Source organism: Bombus impatiens, unplaced genomic scaffold (genome assembly GCF_000188095.3).
Source record: "Bombus impatiens unplaced genomic scaffold, BIMP_2.2 scf_1445, whole genome shotgun sequence".
NCBI lineage: Eukaryota > Metazoa > Arthropoda > Insecta > Hymenoptera > Apidae > Bombus > Bombus impatiens.
The window spans coordinates 401,245-426,690 of NT_177864.1; the positions used below are offsets into that span (position 1 = coordinate 401,245).

General features: G+C 45.6%; 1 protein-coding gene across 1 annotated transcript in view; it reads left to right on the forward strand.

Moving 5' to 3' along the window:
- The window catches only part of LOC100749540 (potassium voltage-gated channel protein Shal), a gene marked incomplete at its 5' end in the record, with an annotated part of 99,421 nt that overhangs the window by 65,628 nt on the left and 8,347 nt on the right, over window positions 1–25,446 (forward strand). Inside the window, 3 exons of the mRNA XM_033324028.1 lie at window positions 7,899–8,078; window positions 11,071–11,121; window positions 22,433–22,727. Coding sequence (XP_033179919.1) covers window positions 7,899–8,078; window positions 11,071–11,121; window positions 22,433–22,576 — 375 coding nt within the window. The remainder of the gene's footprint in view (window positions 1–7,898; window positions 8,079–11,070; window positions 11,122–22,432; window positions 22,728–25,446) is intronic.

A 25,446-nucleotide genomic window follows, 5' to 3' on the forward strand; every position in this document is an offset into this window, starting at 1 on the left:
GCGGGCAGCCGGTGCAGTCCCATTATCAGCCGGTTGACCCCATCACGGTGCCCAATGTCGCGTTTAACGTGCCCGGCGACAGCGATCGGCAACGTCGCCAGGGTGCCAGCTCCTCCAGCCCCTACAACGAGACAAGGGTGTGAGCCGAGCTCGGGACAGCGATTCCACCGGACCGTTCGTTCCTTTCAGCTTGACCCGTGATCGAGATTATCGGTTCCAAGGTCGTTCCACCCTATTGCTCCATCCTCGTTTTTTGGTGAGTTCTTTCACCACTCGTGCCGAGTCTTTTTCTCTCGCGGAGATCGCTCGGAAGAGTTTGAATCGGAGAGGTTAACGTTATTCAGTTACGTTGCGAGATTTGTTCAGATTACGGGTCGAAGTTGCGTTTAGATATCGGCTTTGGATTCTATGGATCTGTATGGATTAGATGGATCTATTGGAGGTTCCCTCCATTCCAATCGAAGTTGCGAGCTATGGTAAAGGTAAATCATATCATAGAAGAGGCATAAGAATATCAGGGACCTTTGTTTGCCTTGTGTTCTCGATGCCGAGGCGACGAGAGAACGTTGTATCAGCAGAAGACTGAACGTTCCATATCTTAGGAGGACTTTAAGGGCAGCTTGAACCCAAGCTGATCGGTCGTCTACGCTAATCGTCGCTAATTTCGATCTTGGGTCTAATCTGAATTTCGAGGAATCTTTTCGAATTCTCGGCGAATTATTCCCGTTACTGTTCGAGCTTTCTCGATCGTTAGATTATTGGCTTCGATTCTTCGTCGATGAAAGTGGCTCGATCTCGTCAAGACACTGATCTGTCCGGTTCTTATCGATCACCTCGATCTTCGTTTCACCGTTTGATCGGATAAGCCGCCGTGACCAGAGATTGATGCGTTCGAATCCGGTGCTAGAACCAAACGTTTGTGTTCCGATCCAGGACAATGCGTGTCCTAGAATTCGCTCGAGACTGGATCTCGACGATCCCAGCGATCGTTTACGGTACGATTAGGTTAATGGGTCGCTTGGAGATTAATTCCCGGGGTTCGCATTAAAATCACCTCTCGATTCCAACCTACTCTAACCTGAATACTTACTTGGTAGACTAAGAAGTCACAAGTGCAGTAGTGTCGCGTTAACTGGTCAATCGCTAATTCTTGCAACTCCTACAACTGATTTCACGAAGCAGATGCCCGACGTCACTCGTGGTTTAAAGGTAAAGAATCATCAAGCAACAAAGATATTTAGGAATGTAAATCTGAAACTATACCTTCCTCGGTAAATGGCTAGATAGGGTCTCGATCAGTGGCCAGTTAGCGAGTCGCTACCTCTAGTCCAGAAACGACGTAACAAATTGTCCGAGCAAACATAGACCACGACAACGAAATATCGCGGTTGTTCGTGACATCGAATCCCGGTTGTTAAGAACGACTCCCACCGGGGGTCGGCTCTCCCACAAGCACTGCCAGCGAGGGTTCGAATCTCGAACCGTGTGCTCTCTCTTTCCTTGGTGATATTCTCGCTATTTTATCCCCGTGTGCGCGCACTACGGATCGTTCGGCGCGTTTGATAAGAGCTAGATAAACCTGCTGTTTCGAACACCGGCAGGTATCGAAGATATACCTCCATCCGTCGCCTAGATTTTTCTTTCTCAAGCGGAAAGGCGGAGATCTGTACTCTCGAGCTAAAAGAATCCATTGAAGTATCATCGGGAACAGAAGAAACGACACGCGAAGAAACACACGCGAACTGGAGTATAAGCAGAACGCAAACGGATACGTTTCCTCGAATGATCGAGAGGAGATCGGTTTATCGTTTCTCGTTTTCGAGCGTTGCTACCAGCCTCGGTGAGAATCAGAAAATCTAGAGACGATGGATGCTGCAGCCTGCTGCTATCGATTGGCGCACCTTGCCGCGTCTTACTCGCTCAAGGAGTAACGAACAAAAGAAAGTACGCGGAACGCACGTGCTGCGTCGCTCCGCGCTAGTCGTGTGGCCGGAAACGTTCGTTCTTCAGCTTGGAACTTCTCCAAAATCCATTTGACCGAACGAAGAACGCGTTTCGAAGGCTTTCTCGTCTTACCGTTCGAAGATCCATATTTATCGCGGATCTCGCGCGGATTTCTTGAATCGACATGGTCTTCGTCGTATCTCGCTTGCAAGTCGAGATCGAAACGCACAGCGGATCCGTACGATCGCGGAATTTCGGGGCTTTTCTTTGTGATACATTTCTTCTGTGATGCTTCTATTTTTGGAGAAACGAGCGGCTATTACTGCGTTCTTCTCCGAGCTCGTTTTCGTCTCATGTTCCAGTGATTTGTAGATGTCGGATCATATCAATTTTCGAAAGGTTCGGACAAGTTTCGTGACCCGAATCGTCGAGAGGTCGGTGTACCAGTCGAAACGAAACGAGTCGCGTCGAAACGATCTCGTTCTCTTGAAACACCAATCGAGGCGAAACCAAGATTCTATCCATAGATTTAGCGATCTACGTAGATTATTATCGAATCGTTATCGGCCTCCCTTTGACCAGCGTTTGGTCGAGGATCTACGGTCTAATTGAAATTATCTTCTAGCCTTAATCTACTGTCTTCTGATGGCGAATTCTAAATCGATGTCGTAGCGAATTAATTCTGGTTAGAACCAGAGAGAAGAACCGCTGGACTCGACGTGCTCCCGAGACGTATCGCTGGGAGATAATTATGAACAACGTCGGACACGACGAGTCCGGCGTGTTCTTCCAATCGAAATCAACTAGATCTCTTCGAGAACCCGTAGATCGACCTTAGGATTACTTCTCTTTCAGTCGAGCGGCCTTTTTTTCCAGTCACCCTTCTACCTCTTTCTCGCTCTCGCAGAGTAGTAGATCTTCGTTAGTAGTTCCACCCTGTGAGAACGACTCTGCGAGTTTACCAGCGACACTTTCGAGAGTGTCGCGGCCGAGACGAATCGTGGCTCGAGATCGTGAGAAATCTTTTATATTCGCTGCTCGATTGTTTATTGGAAAATGTCTCGCCAGTTTTACTATTACGTTGAAAATTTCCATCTAAATGGAGTACTTCCACGCGAAGAATAAGGGTTAAGCGTATCTCGATATCGGGAATTGGAAACGTATCGACTGCAAGAAGACGTAGACGCTACGCGCACTCGTAAATCAGCCCGCACATAGTGAAAGTCGACGTTAACGAGGGAAAATGAGAAGTGATAAATGATCCTGTCGGCTGGCAGATCGAGGATGAGACCCCATCGAAACCCCATTAAGTGTCGTTCCACCTTTTATATGTACAGCTTCACGCTCCTCCATGAACGCCATTTTTCAACGGTCCACCATCCTCTATTTTCTTCTGTCGCGTATTAATCGTCCGCTAATTCTTCAGACATCCCCCGTTGACCTTCCAAACGTCGCGCCTTTAACGGTGAAATTTATTTAAAGCCCTTCCACGGACCACGGCCACTTTGAAATTGAAACTCTCGCGCCAAATCTCCCCGCGTCTAATTTTAATCAGCTCATTGATTCTCAGCGGACCAGAGAAGCTCATCGGGGTTTTATTAAACGTCCTCTGCCCCTTCTCTGTCCTTCCCACGAGCTTCCATTTTTCAGCGGTCGACCGAGTTCCCATCGACCTATTACGCGATAATCGTTCATTAACTCGTAAATTAGCCTCTGATCTTCCGTCGCTGGCTTCGACCAGCCCCAGAAACCGCTCTGAAATTACTTGGAAATAGAATTTCGATTCTATTTGATCGATTATACCCTCGTGTATTTTTATTTACGAGTTCTGTCGACGTCTGACAGTTTCCAGTGGCTTCGCGTCGTTGGCTTTCTTTTAGTATCTACCTTTTATTACGTGCTCCAATACGACGACTGTATCGAACGGTTTACTCCACGTCGACTTTAACAACCGCAATAACGGACGATGATCGAGCATAATAGACGCGTCTGCGACGTGTCAGACCGCTCACGAATGATCTTTATGAGGCGAACGTAACGCTCGCTGCGTGAACCGCGCGGTGTCAGTTGGCGAACGTGTTCCCCGACAGTTTTAAATCAATGATAAGATTCATATGCACGAAGGAACACGGGTCGTCGCGACGTGCGCCGTCACCGGTACAACAAATGTGTTCCTGCCATATTATGTACGCGGGTCTCTTCGTTCGCCCAGTCTGTTTGAAATTGCCGAAATGTACGGAACAAGCGGCGATATATTTCCCTGGAAGTCCGCTTACGTGCCTTGGGAGAGGATTTTTCGTGCCATTCAGGATCGGATTTCTTTTCCGTGTACGTCTAAATAGATTGATTCGGACGGTTACATCGAGACAGAGGTCTTCTTCGCGTAGCGGTTCTCCGTTTCTCGCTAATGATTTTGACACAGCGTATCGGGAAAATAAATTTCCGTGATTACGATCTTTCAGAAAGGAATTTTAGTCGAGTTCCATCCTCTTCCGAAGGATCAGCATTGCCGTTGATTTGAATCGATTGAATTCCATCAAAGATTGAAACTAGTAGAATCACCGAATGGAAGTATCCTATGCGTGCGTTCATTACAGGAGTCTCGATTCGCGTTACGATCTCGAGCTACGTATCTCGTCGACGATGCCGAAAATCCCATTTTTCGATCAAGTACAAGTCGACAGTGATCCAGGAGTTGAATCGTCGTCTTCCACCGACGAAACATCTATCGTCCCCGCCTAGAGTCGAGCCTCGCCGCTCGTCAGCCCTATCCTACGTCTTCCATTTTTAGATTAAAAAGAACTCGACTGGAAGCCGCGCATCGAATCCTGCCCGAGCTCGTGCCCGCCTTATTCTCGTCCGATCGCACAAATTAATCACGCCCCGCGACTCTGACCCTTCTAACTACGCCAACTCTGTCCGGATTCCATGAAATTCCACGAGAAGACGCTGAAGCATTCCGCGGTGGAAACCAGCGGAAGAGATTCGCGGCGAAACGAAGCCGTGCGCCTCATCGAGCAGCAAGACAAATTTCGCGGAACATCTCTCGTTGATCGCACGTGCTTCGTTCTCGGTTTCCAATCCGCTATTCTTTTTTTTCCCTTTATCCAGTTCCTCGTGGGATTGGATAAAGTTATCGATCAAGCCGTACACGTGGAAATCGAATCGATATCGCGCAAACGGAGACGAACGAAGCTCGTTCTCCGATGGCTTTCGTTTCCTTGATCTTGTCCAAGTTCCGTCGAGTATCGGGGAACTCGATCACGGCTGTTCGTAGTCGAAGCGCCACTGCCACGCTCGAGGATCGATCGATCGACGATTCGTCGAGCGTGTCACCTTTCGACTTGTACGAGTTTCGCGCGTGATATTCGTTCGATGGTCGACACACGAGCACCCGGTGTGCCGCGTCCGCTTCTCAATTTCGTCGAAGCCAGACATTCGCGTCCTTGGGATCTAAAGATGGATCCTTTGGGTGACAGCAGGTTCACGAATACCACAGGTGCGAGCTTACGGCCCTAAAAGTAGCTTTAAGGACCCACCTTCTTTTCGTAGATAGGTTCAACGAGACAGAAATCGCAAGGAACATTCGAGATTATACTAGCAATTACACGCAGTGTACATAGGAAGTGCGAATCGATTATTCGATCGCTCGAGGATCGACTTTTGCTTTCGTCGTCGGTTGAGAACCATCGCAACCTTATATTTCGGTATTCCGGTCCGCTTGCGTTACGATCGCTATTTTCCAGAGACCGTTAGCAAGTATCTCGTTTCGTTTGCATCGGTGCACGCAACTGTCTTCAATTTCCCTTCGATTTTTTCTTTGCCTTCTTGAACAGTCAATTTGCCTTTAGAAAGTTACACGAACCGAAGCTAATATCCTGAAACGAAGAACGATTCTCTTTAGGGGATTAAGAATCGGAAGAATAATCTATCCTACTTAGGGAAACAAAAGAAGGATCTCGCGTCGCTTTATCTTAATCTAAAAACTTTCAACCGTAATCTATCGGGATAGGTTTGATGATCGCGTCATTGGCCCGCGAAATTGTCACCGAAAGCAGCTCAAACGCTCGTTTTAATCGTGATTCACGCCCGGGGTCGTCTAAATATTCCTAGACGAGATTTATTACGGCGAGCGAAGCAGTGACGTTCCGATTAATCGATTCGTATTAGCGATAAATCCGTGTGGCGCGATCGCGCTCCGTGAATTCTGCGCGAGATTTACCATCCCCCAAAACGATTTTATTTGACCTGGTGACGCAAGCCGACCTGCAATACCGATCTCGATATCTCTAAAGTCCCGCAAATCGCGCGACCAATCCTCGGTTCGCGGCCATTCCACTACGATTAAGGGTTGTCGTGCATTTTCCTAACTAACGATCATTTGCGGAATAATTCTTAATTGTTTGATATCGTTCCCTTCTGGTGCTATCGTCGAAGATTATTCAGCGAATCGTAGAGGAAATGTTAGCTCCAGATTGACTGGCATACAAGGCGCGTTTAAATTAGGAAGATAATATCTTCAAATCGATTGAGAAACGAAATTTCGAAATTTTGATCATGCTTTTCACTGTCGCACTTCGCGAAGATCGAATCGTTTCTTGTACGGTATCGTCGAGTAGGTTACTGGCCCGGCAGATTGAGTTACCAAGTAAGCTTTGAGCAACGTTGACAGTATAGAAACCGTCCTTGTCGCAATCAAAAAAAAAAAAAAAAAAAAAAAAAAAAAAAAAAAAAAAAATATTTGTAAGTTGGACTCGTTATCGCTTCCTTAGCGTTCATTTCCACCCTCGTCTGGTGAATTGCTCAAATTATACGTGTACAATTTTACGGTGCATAAGGGATCTCGTTTGTCCACTAACATAATAACTAGTAACTATCGACTAGAATTATTCGGTTAATAGAAACTTTGCTCCCATACACGAGACGGCTCGATATTCAAGAAGTATAGCAGGCGAACTTTCGCGAGCAACTTGTCCAAGGACTGTTGCACACATATTTGATATTTAACGTGTAAAAAGAGATTTGTTGTTTGATTCGAAAGTAACGTCTTTCCGTTTTAAATACCACGTATGGTGTTGGATTTTCTTTGACAGAGAACGGTAAGGTTAGTCAGCCCTTAATCGAGCCGAGGATCAAGCGTTTTAGATAAGATAGCACGTTTTGCCACACATTCCAGCAATCTGTCAGCGTTCCGATTCTGCGACGCTCCTCTCTTCCGATAGGTCGCGCTGTTTAGCGCGGCAGAAAGAAATCGAAGATCCTTTAACGAGGCGATACATCTGAAGGAAATAAAGAAACTGAGATTTTTTAATCGATCCGCGTCCTTTCGACCCCCGACTTTGCAGAGAAGCCGACGAGACCGTCCGATGTTTCTCTCCACCTTCTCCTTTGATCACATCTTCGTTCGCTTCTCGCTAAAACAACTTTCACCATCGAAATCGAGAAAGTAACGTTTGAGAAACTGCGATTGGCGGGAGCGATCTCCGTCGTACGAAATCCCCCAAAAAGACAAGGCAGGACAGATGAAAGGCATACGAAAAACAAACATCTATTTCCACTTCTGATCATATCTTAAATTTTCAGCGACGTGTATCACGTCACCACGCGCAGTCCGTTCGTCGTTTACGAAACTTTAACGAGCTTCCGCCAAACCACTGAGAACGACACGCGCGCTCGCCTGCACGGATCACATTCCCCGCCCCCTTCGTTTCATCCACGAGATCATCACGAGTCTGTGTCGTGCTCTGCACGAACTCATCACGAACCAGTTTCGAATTCTCCTTCGTCGAGATCGAACAAAAGATATCATGCCGCGTTCCCCGCGTTCTTTCTTTTGATGTGGATTCCGCGTGCAGGTGGGCCGCAGACGGATCACATTCGAGACTCAGCATACCGCGACGATGCAGACATTCGACGAATCTCGCGGCTCCTGCACGGAACAGAAGTTCTGAACGCGTTCTCGAGCGGAAGATGGTCGAGAGTCGCGTCCCTACTTCCGCCGGCAACGAGACCGCGAGAAACGGGTTAAACGAGCGCTGTTGGATATTCATTACGAGTGTACAGTCATCCTTGCACGGTTATCGACTAGAAAATTGTACGGCAACGTGTGTCGCCTTGACCTTAGGGACATCCAGGTATACACGTACATGTCTCTTTCTGTGTACATACATATGTACGTTTATTATGTATCTACGTATATACGTATATATATGTGTGTATATATATATATGTGCGCGCGTGCGTGTGTGTGCGTGTGCTCGTTCATGTATACACATGTCGTGTATTCGTTGGCGCCAAAGTGCAAGGGGTCGAGGATTCGAAGTCGATTTTCAGCTTTTTTTACCGGCCAGAAGATACCCTGCTGAGTTTTACGCCTCGATCATTTGCCACGTACGTTGTCCGACAACCATTCGATCTAACCCAGATACCAGAGGAACGCTCGTAAAACGTAATAGCTCTCTCCTCTTGCTGGATGATCATGTTCGTTCTCGACTGGTGACGTTGGAACGAAGTTATTAACAAAGATTCCTGGGTAATGATTTTATATAGAAATCGTGAAACTACACGAAACGGTGAAATCACGCTAGTAACTTGGTTTCGAAATCAGACAAATATCGAATGGTCGTTGGAGAATGTAGAGATCTGCGAGATTTGGTGTTAGCTAGATTCGGTGTTACACAATCACCAGAAAATCAGATTTCGTGTTACATTTCTTCACAGACTAGAGACGCACACTCTGTCACTGTATAGCGGTGAACGTTTCTTAAGCTTGTTCAGAACCGTAGGTATCTCGTTAGTTACATTTATCAACATCCAAGGGTCTGGACGAGTAAGTTTTAGAAAACGTTTGAAAAGATCATCGATCTTACATGGTTAAACTCTGGACGCCTCTTTCCTCTTCTTTCTGCTCGTTCAACTTCGCGCGAAGCAGTCGAGTCCCGGTGAATTTTCGTCGAGCGAGAACTCCGAGAGTTTCCGGTTTAACGACTTCTGGCGAAAATCTTGGAGGACATTTCCCGAGGGACCGGCATCGTTCAGAGCGTCGCGAGATTTGCTGGTAACTTGCGTCAACTCGAGAACTCGACGCGATCTACTCGCAGCCGAGTCAAATTTTTCTTTCACCTCGCACGTGTGAATTTTTCCCCGCCTTGCGTATTGTCGAGTTCGCCTTTTTTTCTTCTGGCGCACGGAACGGTTGCACTTGCGCGCGCGTCGTCGCGTGTTATAGTGCGTCGCGTGGCTGCTTCACAAGGAGCGACGAGTGGCAAAAACAATTAGCGATTCTTTGGCACGTTTCTTGCGTGTTTCGCCATCAGGCGAGAAAATGGACGGATTCTTCAGACTTGGGAAAGTTTCCTTCGTTCATTTCAACTTGTTCCACGCGATGAAGAAATTAGCTTCAATGCTTTTTCCTCCCATTGAGATTTAAGTAGAAAATCGTGAACATCTTTTAAGACGTTTTACGTACTTTTTGTGGTTTAGGTATCGAATGGAGATGGCACAATGGTTTATCCGCGTGGCCTGGTCTTCCAATCGTCTTTCTATCGGCTTTGTACTACACCGCCAACGCCTTTGTTCTCGATTATTGACCTACGCGTTGCCTAATCTCCGTCTTTTGTCTAAACGTCAGCATCACGCTTCATGACATTGTTCTATGCAAATCCAACGTTCTATCGTTCTAACGGTTCACTAGTTTTCTATGCTACTACTTTATCGATATTTTTTTGACGCTATTTTCGCTAAAAAGATTTCGTATAAACACTTCTCTCATCTACCTTGTTTCATCGACTTTGTCGATAGACTGTGCGACGCCATTATTCATTAAGATTAGTCATTAAGATCTTCTTAATGTTCTTCTGAAATTCTTCCGTTTACTTATTTACCTACTCAGTTTATTTATTCACATTTCCGATTTGTTTATCTCGAATGAAAAATTCAAACAGTTCTCAAAAAGTTACCATCTTCAGTTTTACGGTCTTTGGTTTCCTGTCAAAAAATGTAATCGTGGCAGTTACACCGCCAAGAAGCAGCGTGTGCGTGAATTGCCAAGTGTTCGATAAATCTCGAGCAGTCGCTAACCAGTGGATGCCAGCAATTAGAAACGTTTAGCTTCGCATAAACGTCACCATTTCCCTCGACATCGATTTATGCGCCGCGATGAACTTTCGTCCCCTCGACGAAAGTTGCGTCGATGTAATCTGCTCCGCGATACGCCCTCTCTTTCGCGTGAAATTTCTACGGTGAATCGCAACAGCTGACGTTCCACCGAAATTTGCCTTGCTCCGTGAGCCAAATATATGGTTATGCCAGCTCGTTTCCTTCTCAGCTTTTCATTTCCAGTCGACTGTAACTACGCCAGTCGAGAATCTTTTAATCTCATTCTCGAAAGATTGAAGATCCCCCAGCCGCCAGCAGCGAATACGTACTCCAGGAAATAATAGATCTTCTTCTCTAGTTATTCTATTTCCGTGTACCGTAGCTTTCTCAGTTTCTTCCACAAATCAGACAAGAATCGATGCTAATTATTACCGACGTAGACTAATTAATACAACGTGTTGCCAAGTGCAAACACCTCTATCCATTCGTACCAGTAATAATCCGTGCCAGAGGAATCGCCCGATATAGATGACTGACGCCACGTGTTTCGATAGTTAAATCGTAGCCAGGCTCTTCCAAAATCGTTACAAAACTATTTTACATGGTGTCTTTATTCGAATCACGGAAACCTCTGCTCGCGCGTTGGGTCAGTTGGCGTCTTCGTTGAAATTGTCGTTGCGTTCGAACGCGTATCTTCGCGTCGAGCTTATTACGACAAACGCCTCTAGCGAGGAATACCAACGAACGAGCTTCGCGGAAACAACGACGAAAGCCGGGGAAACGTTGCCGAACGAAACGCTCGTGAAACTATCGACCGTGAGACCTTATGGTCGTCCAGTGGCGCGTATTATCAGTTTCTCTATCACGCGTTGCTCGATGGAAATATCATTAAAGGAAAGAGGAAAAAAGAAAAGGGAAAAGAAAGAATAATTATAGCCGAGCGCGCACGCGACGACGTTGCGCCGAATTAATTGCCCCAATAATGCGTATTATAATATAACACGAGTTGCTTTCATGAATAATGCATAGCCGAAGGAACACCGGGAGCCTGTAGTGGAGCATCCACTTCAGATCAGCCAGGCAAGAGAAAATTGAATCTTAAGTGTCCGTCTGAAAAGCTCCGTCAATTCACTTTTGCCGTCGGCCCAGTAACGAGCACCATCTTTTCGACACTCCTCGAGTATCCACCTATCGTGTCCGTCCTCTTCAAAGACATTCAAGCTCACCCTCCTCCCCTTTGTTAACATAATTAATACGGTGAAATCTTCGATTCCGATTGCTACCGATCCGTGGAATCGAGCGGCCCAAACGTCGTGTGGTGCAAACGATAATCGTTTCTTCCATTTTTCCTCCTGTTCTTTTCTTTTTCTTTTTTGCTTCTCTTCCCGAGGAGAAACAAGCAGTGGACAGGACGAAGTTTAAAGAGAAGCACGGACTTTGGAGAAGCATCGAGTACCGTTTGATTTATCGAAGGGTAGGAAAGAGGCACTTTAAAAGATTAAGATTTAGAAGATTGAAGTGGAACATCGTGGATGTTGTCGAACTTTTGAAGAAGCTCTTTTTGCGAGTGAAATCAAGCTCGTGGAAAAGTATCGGTTGCACCTACTCGGTATTCAGGCCACTCGACTTCTATTTTGGGTGTTGATGTTGGTTACTGTCCCCTCCCCCCTCCCCAAGTTTTGCTCCATTTAATCGTTATTGGAAATTGATTGGTCCGTTATATATGACACACACTATATATACCATATAGCTGGTTCGATTAAATATATTGTATATAATGTACGTGGATCATGTTACTTGTGTATATTTTATTAAGTCGTTCAAGGGTACGAAGCGAGAATTATCGCGCGGACGAGTTCGTCACGGAGGACGGCCGATCCAATTCACCAACGATTTCCTACAGACATCTCACGTGTAAAATCAACCGTATTAAAATCATTTATACATCAAGAAGAAACATACTACGAAGGATCTCTCTAGTCGCAATCTCATAATAACTAGCTGATTTAGTCGTAACGAATAAATTATTTAACCCCTTGCAAAGAGGAGATAAATGAATCACGTTTACCGGGATGTCTGTAGAGAAAGGGTAATTGGTGAAAACCACACTATCTTTATCAACTCCCCGGTCGGTTCTTCGCGTAATTAAACAAACTAGTTTAACAAGCCGCGAACAATGGCCTTGCAATGATAAATCATCGGCACTGTTCTCTTCTCGCCGGAGAAACGAGTGTCAGGCTGAAATTCGAAACCTCCTCGCGGGCACCGCGTTACATTAATCACTCTGACTGTTTCGGCCTGTTCGAGCTTTAGAGCCGCGCTTCGCGACGAGAAGAAAATTAATCAGAAATTAGTCGGCACAGCCTGTCAGTGCGCGTCGATTACGGCCACTGGGTACAATGATTAATCGAACGTTGTATATCGAGTGGATTCCGCGAAAGGTCCAGCAGCTGCCTTCGTAATTATTTTCAATCGGTTGTTGGCTCGTAATTATCAAGAGCCGCGCGTGCGCCTTCCCTCCTCCTGCGTCCTCTCTAGTTCGCATTGATGTCAGTCCCAACGTTGTTAAATTAATTATCGTTCAACAGGTAAGTCGCCCGATAGATAACGGGCTGTAAACGTCGCGACGAGACAGGCTGTCGTTTATCAATTTTTACCACCGCCATTGACATCGCGCTCTTAATTGCTCGCTACAGATGAAATTATCCCAAACTAACATACACAGCGTTTCGCTACGCATTAACGCGTCACATAAACCGATGACTGTTGAAATTGAGAATCGTTGTGACACGATTGCGATTACCTAGTATAGAAAGGAATATTTCTTGTTCGATTTGAGATCATAAGGGAGGCTAATTTCGTGATTGGCAATACGATAACATTTGGCGAAACGTTGATACTAAAGAAATTCTTCCCCTTCTATGTCTAATCTAATCATCCCTTTTCGTAATCGTTGCAAAATACCACGCGATACAATGTAAATATGTCTGTACATTTTGTAACATATACACACTGTCGGCACCTGTTGTGTGTGGTTCGTCCCGTAGAAACATTCGTCCGTTTAAGGTAAGACCCAAAAAGAAAAAGAACGTCAGTTCTGTTACTTGTCTGTCTACTTTTTTTGATCGCTCCCCGATATAAAAGCCTGCTAGTTGAAGATTAGTAATATTTTTTGGGAAATGTTGTTTCATTGATCGAACTACTATTTCTTCTCGTTCTCTTGGCACTTCTCCTCTTCCACACCTTTGCGCTACTCGCATACGTTACGTACTACGCCTCTCTGTTTCTTGGATTGTTTGAATGCGAACCTCTTCACGATTTTTCAGACACGATTTCGTGCTCGACGGATTATTCAAGCGTATCCAATTGCCCCCCCCCCCCCCACCCCTACTATTTCTTCTCGTTCTCTTGGCACTTCTCCTCTTCCACACCTTTGCGCTACTCGCATACGTTACGTACTACGCCTCTCTGTTTCTTGGATTGTTTGAATGCGAACCTCTTCACGATTTTTCAGACACGATTTCGTGCTCGACGGATTATTCAAGCGTATCCAATTGCCCCCCCCCCCCACGAACCAAACTTTTATTTTCTTTTAACGAGAGTCGCTGGCAAAGAGAAGAGGCGAAAGAAGAATCGGTTGTGAAATACGCCCCTTCTCTTTCGGTTGACGTTCATCGCCGAGTGTGGCGATCGAACAATTAGCGAGCTCTCGAAGAATGCGACGTTTCGCGAGAACTGCATGAAAACCAATGGAGAATGTTGTTTCTTGTACGCCACAATGGCTCATCTCGTCCCTCGATCGACTCGAACAACGATAATTACGTTTTTCGTTCGATGGCGAGTCAACCACTTCTAACGATTCTATTTTCTTTCAGTGAAAACTCGTTATCGAGTCTTTGTAAGATACTTTACTCTGACGATCGAGCTATTCGGTAATCGTTCGAAGACGACCGATTACCGAAAACAATTTGCACTTTCTGTTACCTTTCGTTTGTCGAACGCATTATTTTCAAAATATTCCGCGCCATGAATCGCGAATATAGAACAACCGATCTGATAACGCGATTCGACCGTGAACTCCGCAGATACCTTTTAAGTACTTGGAACAATATGTCGGCGACTTTTTCCGCGATTTGAAATTCGGATTGCCTTGAATAACTCGTTTATACCGCGACGCGGCGCTTCGTCGATTTCCCTAGCCGCGACCGGAAACGCGTCCATTAACGCGATGTCGCGGTCCGTAAATCCGGCTCGACCCAGGCAACACGAACGCGTTGGAACGTCCGTCGATCCGGGTCGGGTCCGCAGCTGGCCGCGACGTGGACTAATTAAATTTAATTAAAGTCGACGATTAAGTCCGACTCGCTGATTCCGCGTGCAACTTGCCCGACACCGTGGGATTAACGGCGACGAATTAATTTTCGCGAACAACCAGCGGGAACAGCATGATCGATGGTCGATCGTCGACCGAGGTAGGATCGTTTAGTCGGTTAGCCGGTCGTAGATGAAGCTCGTAGCAATTGTAAGAGGAAACAACGAGACAGAACTCGCGTAGGCTTCGACGACAGAGAACACGACACACTGTCATAGCTGGGGCAAGTTCTTTCTATAGAGTTAGTTGATTCACAGATGATCGTGCATCAGCAGACGATGCTCGGATAGAAGTCAACCCTTTCGCCCTTCGAGCTGGAACCTTCGAAATGGCGCGTGTTCTCCCTTTGAAAACTCGTCGGTTCTTTGGAAGTTAGATGATATTAGGATTGCAAAATATATTGTAGTAGTGCTAGCCTCGGTGATTCACTTAGTAAGAGCGTACGAGAGGATATAGAAAGTAGGATGTTGACTGAAGCCGCCGAACACGTTTTTAAAGTTGGTTCTGCCTCGTAAGGATGACAAAGCCGATTCAGAATCGGGGAAAAGTACAACACGTCCGATCTAACGACGATCGTTTAAAGTGTCACGACTAGAGATAACCGTAGAGGTCCATGTAGAAAACAGACTCTTTAGGGTAGGTGAGCTTAGCGTGCAACAATGTAGTGTGTGCTTGTGGTGTGGATTTCAGCAGGCGTACAGTCAGTACATCCCAGCGACAAGGGCCCAAGTATCGGGTGCCCAAGGGGGGCAGACCGGGGCTGCGATGGACGGGACTTACCTCGTCGAGGCCTCGTTCTGAGCGGCCTGACTTTCTTAGCCAGTTCTAGTAAAGCACGCTAAACTACAGATCCCAGTAAATTCGAGGCAAAGAGAAACGAAATAGAGCAGAATACTAGAGCAGAGTAAATAACCAAAAACAAAACAAAAAAAAGAGAGTAAAGAAAGATAGAAAAGAACAGACGAACAAACGGATCTCGAAAACGCATAATCGCAGATTATTCGAATCGGTTCAGAGGCCGAGCAGTCGAGAGCGTTTAGAGAAAGAAAGGTAACACGAGATTTGATACAGTTTGCAGACAGATTTCGAGTCGGTCGACACATAGAAATATAATATACTCGAACGAGATGATTTTCAGAGGACAAATTAAACGAGAATAGAGAAACGTTTTAACGTGATCGTTTAAGAGAAAGTAGACGAATGGACATGGAAGAAACATCAGTCGAAAACAGAAAACAAATAGAAAAATATGAAATAATCAAATAATTGACACAAGACACACACAGTGATATTATAAAATATATAGATATAAATCAATCAAATTCTATTTCCTCATTTCCGTGCCCACCCGTTCATCGACGACCGACCACACCGTGCGATCCACGTGGAACATTGGACACCTACGATGACCTCGCATCGTCCGCCCATCATCGTCATCGTCATCACGGGCGTCATCGTCTCCACTGGCCATCACCATGAAAATAATCGCCCCGTTGTCTCATCCTGCTCGCTACGAATCGGCATCTTTTTCTCTTCACATCCTCTGTGTTCATCCGCTCGTTCTCCACGATGGATAAAACGAATTTTTAACGAATACAAATATATCACGTGCGTGAACGAAAAATCACCGATATAATATAACGAACGGAAAAATAAAATATATACATATGTGTGTATATATATATATACATATACATACGTACATACAAAAACGAACATCGAATAAACAATTCGTCCACGTGAAACCGTGCGAAATTCATAATGAATCCGATGGATCTCTCTCGCGCGCTCTCTCTCCTCTTTTTCCTCTCTTTCACGCTGGAATCTCATGGACGATAATAAATTAAAAAAAAATATGTACATAATGATAATGATAACGAAAAAAACATGCTAACGATCCGACGATGGGAACGAATTGAAAAAAAAATACATCGTGATCGATGAATGTACGATGGCATTAAAAAAAAATCATTTGAAACAAAAAATAAAAATAAAACACATATCGCGGCGTTTTGGCGTTTTCAACGATGGCCGCTGAAAAATGTCGCACGTCCACTTTTAGAGCTTGTCTTATCAGCTCACGTCGAACGAGAGCAAGGATAGAGTGGTGCTCGTATATGAAGACCGTATACAAGTTCGGAAAAAGGTAAAGAAAACCGTGTTACCTGAAAACCGTTTTGGATACGATGATAATCGATGTACATTACATACTATGTTATATCGTTTCGTTGCTTTTGTGCGCGCGCTCTACGATCCACGCGTCCCTCGCGGACAATACGTTTCTGCTTGTATACATGGATGTAAAGTGGACATCTGTAAAAGAGAGAAAACGAATCATTCGCGGCGTATTAGGGTTTTGTGTGTCTTTTTAAGAGAGAAAGAGAAAGAGAGAGAGAGAGAGAGAAAGACAAAGGAAGTAATAGTAAAGAAATATGAGATTTATACGAAATACGAGATGTAGCTTAGGATATTCAGTCTTCTTCCATGATAGTCGTTGTATTAATGTTCCGCGAAAGATTTTATTCTCTCAGAATTGAACGAAATCTAGTTTGAAATATGGAAGCCAACGTCGTTTCAAGGGATAAAATATCCCTTAGATTTCACGAGCATCGTATCGTATACAAGCACGCGTTTTATACGCTGCAACGAACGCGTGGGATCGCGCGCGCGTACAATCTTCCATGATGTTTATCAAATGTGTATAAGATCTCTCTCTCTCTATATATACATATATATATGTATACTATTGTGTGGCCGTTGGGAGAATATGAGGCAGCTTTTCTTGTCCTTCGACGGAAGGATCAGGACGAAGGACACACGAAGGCCTCCCCATGCATCCCCTTGGTGGTCGAGAATTATATCGTGTCGCGTGGCTGAGCCCTGGATTGGCTTCTGGGTGTCTGCTTTCCCCGAGAAACATCTTCTCCTACGCTTCTTTCCGTCGCAAAACTTACCCCTCTTTCTCTCTTTCCTATATATCTCTGCCGTACGTCGAATCGCATACGTTTCGAACGTCGATGTTTAGTTTTCTATTTCAATCGCGAACTCCTTTAGTTTCTCGACTCACAGTTTTCTTTTCTTCTTTCGTTATCGATCGATTGTCCATCTTTTCGTTGTTTCCACGAACCTCCGACTTTTTTTTCTTTCTCGCACGTTCGTCTCTACGAGCGTTTTTACTTTTCCTTTCTTTCGCGATGGTTCTACAGACGAAAACCTTCTGGCATGGTGCCTACTCGAACCCACCGTGTTGCGGCTGACTCTTGATCTGGCTTCTGATTTATGCATCTCTCTGGCGCTCCAGCTACGCTTCTTCGCTTCCCTCGTTGGTCCCACATCTGTCTGCATCCAAATAGAACTCGTATATTCGTGCTCATCCGGTTTATCCACCCTTTCCGCCCACTCTAAGTACCCTCTCTACCCGTTGTCGCTTAAAATCCGCTGCTAGCTCCAGTTTCTTTTACTTTAGCGAGCTTCCTATCGCGGCTAGGTTGCTAGGAATTATATCGCAACGGAACACGCAGGAGAGAGCGGGGCAAATATACTTTATATACTGCCTGTTTTTATAGTACCCTGGCGCTTAAACAACCGAAGCGAGTAGGGAACGTTCACCGGCAAAGAGGAATCCGGAAGACGGATCAGGCTAAACTCGGGGAAGATCGTATATGGCTCCAGCGAAGCAGGTTTACGCGCTTTTTACGCCGCATGCTTCTCTTTCGGTCACGTCCGCTATTCGCTCGTTCTTCCTTTGTTCGCAGCCTGTGTTCGGCCCGTAGTCCCACGCTTTCAGGCCTTTCAGAGGGATGAAAAAACACGCAGGTTGCGACAAAGGGTTCGTGACGAAGACGCGCGAGATATATACGTCGCTTCCTTTCGTCCTTAAGTGTCACTGTGACGTTTCGCAGAAACGACGGCTGTCTGTTTTTATTGGAGAAATATCGCGAATTGTTGTTCGTTAAATGGAGGAAAATGATATCGATACGATATGAAACGCGATTCATACGTCTTACGATTACATACAGTTTCATTTAACTCTGTCACGGTCTTCGGACTTCGACGGTCTAATTTTCTCAATTAAAAAAGAAAAAAAAAGAAAGAGACTCGCGTTCTCGTAATGTTTCAACAACGGTTCCTCTTTTTCATATTTTCCATGCTTTTAAAAATCTTTTAACCATAGAAAATATAATTAGACCGAGAAAGATCCGTTGGGTGTAGCAGAGTAGATGTACGAAAGTAATTTAAATTTAACTTCGTAACGACAACTTTGAATCGTTTTATATTTCATCGCCTTTACATTTTCATCGACTTTCGCCACATCTTATATTCAACGAGTGTTCCGTTTTCGTTTCGAAATTTTTACCAGTCTCGAAGCCTTTAAGTCGCGTGATTTATTTTACGATCAAGCTCTCTTTAAAGTTTCCGCTGTGCGTAAAGCGACTAATGGCTTCAGCCAGCTTTAATAAGCGAGCCGTCTCATCCGTGCCTCGTAGCAACCGATGATTAATGTACCCGGCCACAGGGAAGACGTCGGGCGAAATCACGCCCTTCTAATGCGTTTTCCTTGTATTGTGCTAATGCCGCGCGACCCTGCGCAAACGTGCGCATCGCGTGTGCGTCGACGTATCACGAACTCTAGATTTTCGCTATTCCGGTAGCTCCTTTGTGACGAGAAATTCGTCGAGAATTTCGTTCGTGCCTCGACGGCTTGAAATTTAATTACCCTTTGCCATTATCTTCTTACATCTTCATTTCTATCTTCTATACTTTAAAAGTAATCGCGTAGCTCTTAAAGCATCGCGCAATATCATTATCTTTCAAAATATCATCGAAGAATTCTCATTTGCGAGACACGAATTTTCACTGCCTTAGATGTCTTTCATCTTTATTTTTTATCCATCTTTGCAGCCGTATCATATCGTATCGATCTTATTATTCAAGCGCAGAAAATTTAGCGATAGAAGCAAAGCGACGCGTCTGCTTGGCCGTTGCAAGACTGCGTGAGCTCGCTCGCAACATCGGCCTAGCCTACGCGATCAATCGCGACAAACCTGGTCCGCCGTAACAGAAATAACGCGTGCACGTGCCACCGAAAGAGAATAACACGCGTGTCTCGTGCGTCACAGGCGAAACGAAGCAACGTGACCCTCTGTTAAAGCTCGTACACGCGAGGAACTCGTGTTTATCTCACTATCGACAGATTTTTCTGTTATTCTCTGACTCTACGTTCTTCTGTTCTATGCATTTTCCTGATACGAATCAGTTTTTACGCGTGTCACCGCTAAAACGTATTAAACATTCAAGATATTATTTGTCACAGTAACCTATTGATCTTTCTTTACGATCAACGACACTGTTCGATGTGTTTGACGGTCGTACTCGGATATTAAATTCGGCCGAGTCAGATTGTTAATGCGAACGTCGTTAGCGTAACAAGAAGCATTACGCGATACTTTGCACAGTATAAAGTGGTTCGCATAAAGTTTGCGTCACGCGATATCAAATAGAAATTGCCAACTATCGTTAGCGTGACCTATCTCGCTTTGATGTTACGGTATAATTCTCTAACTTGGCTTTACAGCTCCGTTTGATCAGTGTCTGAAACGTAATTTAATAATATCGGCAAACTAACTGACGTGAATTCTCCTCGCGTGAACGAGCCTTAAATTCAGGCTGCTCCGTTGCAGCCGCGTCGCAGGCGGCGCTTAGACAGGAAGAACGAACATCTCGGACAGGCCGGTTGAAAAGGATTAACGACGCTTGTCGAACGATATCGTAGGAAGACGCGAACCAGCACGAACGTGCGACGATGAGAACGAACCGCATTGCGGCGTACGGATGTAGTCGGCGAATTTTCCCCGGGAAATCCGACGGTGTCTGCATGCAGCCGTCAATGAGGACGCGTCGACTTGCCTTTTTTCCGCTTCTGTCCCCGTTTTTTATTTACGAGCAGCTTGCGAGAGAACCTTGTCTATTGGATCGTAGGCTTCTATAGGACTTTCATATCGTCGATGAATACATCAAAGAAGTTTCCCTTTATTATTTCTTAACCTAGCGCTACTGTCGGAGGCCGACGATGATGATGGATTCTATGGTTCCTGGTTCGAACGCGTTTTTAAATTAACTATAGAAGACGTATGAGGTTGAGAAACGAAGACACACTAAGAGGCTAGGGACCATAAACGAATTCATCGTTGTAAAGGACCGACTATTAATCGCCTTTTTTCTCGATTCGAGAAATCGATTCGAACGCGTACTCTGAAGACGCTTGACTCGAGAAACTCGTTACGATGAGTAGGAGACGTGAGAAATAAAGCGAGCCAAACCGAAAGCTTCGCCGATAAAAAGATCCGCTTATTATTTTCGCACACGCCCGAAAAATATTGAGCAGACTACCGAGCGCTGTGACGAAGCTTCGACGTATGTATCACATCCTCAGAGCAAATTTGAATGCACCTGTATGCAATGCACCGTTCCGTAGATGCGTTTCTGTTTGACGTCAAAACTGATACCAGCAACGATTATTCTTCCAAATCGTCCTTTACGATATGTAATTCTTTGAATTAAAAGAAAAAAAAAAAGAAAATGAAGGAAGAAAAGAAAAGACGATAAAAATGTCAGAAAATACACTACGCACGTGAGTAGATTTGGAGAAAGTATGAGTATTCATACGAATTGCAGGAGGATTCGTTGCGAAAACAGAAAACGCGTCGTTCCAATAAACACCAGCGTTGAAACGAATCAAAGTCACAGACGTATTGCAATTAATGGCTTGTCGAAAGGATCGTTCTTATTGCACCTGGCATGTTTCTTTATGAATCGATCGTTTCACCCTTTTATCTTCATAGCAGCGCACATTCTCTCACACACGGATACTATCTGTTTCCGTTCACCCAGTTTAATTGTAAACGTTTCTTGTTCTTATTGCTATTGTTGTATCGCTGTTACCATTTCCTTTGTTTCGATATACATAATACGTATTATACATATTCTGATTGTTGTTTTTGTTGAAACTGTATCTCTGTGTCGGTAGCACCAAGTTGTTCCGCTTTTTCGATCTCTCATTCTTATGGTGGTTTTCTTGTTTCTCACTGTATCTTCTTTTCGCATGAACTTTCTGTTTCTCTCTGAATTGCATTTGCACGTGGCCCGAGTGCCTCTTTCATTCTACCCCCTTCCTCTCGACATCTCTCTTCGCTCGTTCGTACGCGATCTTTAGCCTCGCGATACTCTATACACAACCGGAAATCGACCTTCGTGGTGTCGTGGAACTTCGCCTCCTTTTTTTTTATCTTTTTCTTTTCTCTTTTTTTTTGTCCGCGAATTCTTGAACGTTCTAACGATTCTTTGCCATGTTTTCTAAGAATGTAGTTCGCGATGAAAAAGAGATCCATCGCTCGAAATTCAATCGATGCCACGAGGCGTAACGTCACGCGAGATCGCATCTCTCTCACATTCCATTTCATGCGAAAACTATCTGCCAGAGGTAGCTTGTTCGGTCTCGAGAGATTTAGAGATTGAGAACTCTTGCGTTCTTGTGTCGAAGTCTAAAGAGAAACGGAAGGGATCACTGTACTCGAGGAGCTTGAGACAATAACGCAGACAGGAAGTGTACAAGCGGATAAACGTCGTTGAAAAAGAGAGAAAGAGAGAAGGAGAGGGGGGAGGGAGAGGGAGGAAACGTAGAAAGTAGTGTTAACACGCCTTTACGATTATATTTTCGATTATAAATAGTTACTCTAGAAACGTAGAAAGAGAAAAGACGGTAGAATGAACGAGAGCGAGAAAGGAAGCGTGCTTGAAACGAATGATCGAAAGGGAGAGAATGTAGGAGAGAGTAAAGAAATGGTACGGAACAAATGAAAGGAAATGAATGTGAAAGAAACGAGAGATTCGTCGAGAGTCTCGCGAAGAAAGGATGGAGAAAATGAGAGTGAGAGCGAGTGAAAAAGGGGGCAAGCAGGAAGACACGTAGATGGACGAAGAATCTAAATTGAAACATATCCGAAATACGAATTGTTCCAGGACCTAAAGAAGCGCGGTTCCCACACCTGTGACATGCAGGCCCTACAGCCACTTCCGGTCCCAACCACCACCACCACCAACACCGCGCCTGCCATGACTACTTCCGGTGGACAGCCACCGCTTCCGGTATCGGAGACCGCTTGAGTCGATCACCGAGACCAATCACGATCACCATATCCGCTATTATGAACAAAAAAGAAAAAAAAAACAATAATAATATCACCTTTAACAAACACCATCACCGTCCTCCTCTTCTACTCGATGAAAGAACAATGGCCGACTGGCCGGAAGAACGGTGAGCCTGCATTCACGATCTTTTAATCGACGGGTGCTTTTGCCGCCTCGTGATCAGCCGGAAGTAGTCCGCGACATCATACTAGGATGTTCGAGTCTTCCGGCACCGTGGCACGGAATTTCAAGAATTTAAACGACGTGCTGGTCTCGACGATACGCGAGACAACGTTCAATTTCAGGACTACTTCCGGCGGTCCGCGTCTTCGTCAACGACTTCTCTTAACCATTACGTTATTTGCAGCTGACGATCGACGATCGATAGTCACCGGAAATAGCCTGACATAGTTTTGTTCTTCGTGTTTGTACAACGACGTAAAGGTATTCGTCTCTCGGCGGCTACTTTCGATGACTCTATTCTCACTTAACCGAAATATTCTTCGTCCGTTGAGAAAAGAGGAAAAAACAAGGAGAGAGAGAAAGCGAGAGAATGAGAAAACGTCGTCCTCTGGGTAGCATCTAGTGCATTTAGGCCGAGTATTTATCGTTAGTTGCAGATCTCTATTCCCCGTTCTGTTTGCATGTGCCGCAACGAGGAAGCAGGTGGTGCGTCGCGACGCAAGTCAGCCGCGTTACCCCCGGTCCTCGGAATCGATCTCGTGTTCGAGGTTCGTCTGGCTGCTGGCAGGCTTAGCGTCGCGGCTGCGACCAGGATTTAGCGAGGCTCGCCCTCTTAAATCTACCGCCCTTCCTCGACGTTGATCAAGCTTTATCGCTCTACCCAGCCTAGAGAGCTTACCGTTCGTTCACGAAGACGCATCGAGGCTCGCTCTTATCATCGAAGAAACATCGAGATCGAGGTGCCTGACTCTCGAAGAGAAGGCTGGTTGAGAACGAGGAAATTGAAATAGATTGTTTAAATCTATCAAACTACGCGCAGTTCCTGATTTCGGACGCTAGCAAAGAGATGGATCCACGTTAAATAGACACGAGTGGGAATTTTAGAAGCTAGCTTCGTGATTCACCACGTATCGAAGAACGAGAGTACGTTTGCAATGGACTAGCGGACTTCCGGTTCACTCACGGAGGCTTTGTAGACGACCGTGAGTCAACATTAGCGCAGCTTTCGCCAGGATATTCGGAAAACGGCACAAAGCAGCTTTGAAAGCGGCCGCTGGCTGCGATTTTCGCCGTTCATTTCGAAGATGAAACGTCTGGTCACGTTTATTCAGAGATCAAAACAGCGGGGTCGGAGGTTGCCAGGCTTGCACCATCTTCAACAGTCAAACATCCACGCCTGGTCGGTTACGAAATTGGATTTACCTTACATTTGTCTGTAGCCTTTTAGCCGAAACTCTACGTAGATCGATTTTTAGCCGATCGGAGTCAAACTAAATCAAACTGCCGCCTATTATTTTCCTCAAACGCTTACCGATTACTCGATTACACCCATCTCTTTTACCGATCCTCGGATTCTCGTCGATCCATGAAAATTTCCACTCTTGGAGCATGGAAATTCGCCAGTCGAGATTTATCGGTCGGGAACGAGGCTTCTCGCTTGCCAGGGTATACCGGCGAGCCTCTCGACTTTTCGTTTAATCGCGTTTACAGCGTAATTCGGGTTGGCCGATAAGCCGTGATTCGACCCGGTTTCCGGTTCGAGCCGACTGCGAAGTGGATGAATCGGCCAATGATCGATCAGGCAGAGCGCGTTACTCGAATATCGCCGGTTAGAGAGTTCGAGCGGTCGGTTGAAGAGCAACGAGCACGCGGAAGGTGGCCCTGATCTCCGAAACGAGGTCGAAGGCAAATTTGCACAAGAGAAACGCCCTACCCTCCGCTTCTTCCCATGCATTCCTACGGTTCCCTCGTCCTTGTTCGAATCGCGAAAGCGTTGCAAACGCTACACGACTTACGCCGTGTCTCGCGTCGTTTGTTTGCCCACCGTATTTCTTTGCACAGCGGGGCGCAATGCTGTGTCGTGGCGATGGGGGCCGCAACGAGGCCTTTGTCAAGGGTTTACGATTCATGCGGTGTTGCGACAGTTGAACGCCGATTGCAAAGGCAAACACAGAGACAGACCACGCGAGAGAGGCATTTCCTCGGTCTGAGTAAAATACCTGTCGACCTCCTGGCAACTTGGAGGATCCTCGAAATGCTTGAACGTTTTAATTAGGAAGAATCTTGAGATCGCAGTGGTGGACAGGTGGCCGTGTTATTCACCCTTGGCTGCAACACTTGTTTACCCTTCTCGGGCTACTTTCTCCCGCTACTCGAAATCTATATTTCACGGGCTTGATAATCGGGTATTATCTTATCTAAGCGTGCAGTCGTGTAAAGACTGGCCCCACACTGGTCGTTATTCTTTTAACGTGATCGAGCGAATCGTGTAACGACCGTAGTTACCTTCAATCGTGCGAAACTGTCCGATCGTCGTTTACTAAAGCGCGAGGTAGCTAAATATTAAATAACATGCAGTGTCGTTCGAAGCAACCGACGAACTCTACGCGAGTTCTTCTTTAGCTTTCAGGCCGAGCACTCGGAGGTAGACAGGCGCCAGGCATCCAGCTTTAGATATCGATCAGGTTCGCGGGAGACACCGACCGCCGGTCGAGTGTGTTATTTCCATCGGTGGCTTTTTCTTTCGCGCGGATAAGTTGGTCGTCAGCGGCACGAGCGCTTTCGCCAGAGACGAAAGGTTTCACTTACAGTCGGGGACACTCTCGAGTCCACCAGCCGCTCTCCTTTTTCGTGCTCTACACACTGCACACGGGGGAGGCGGG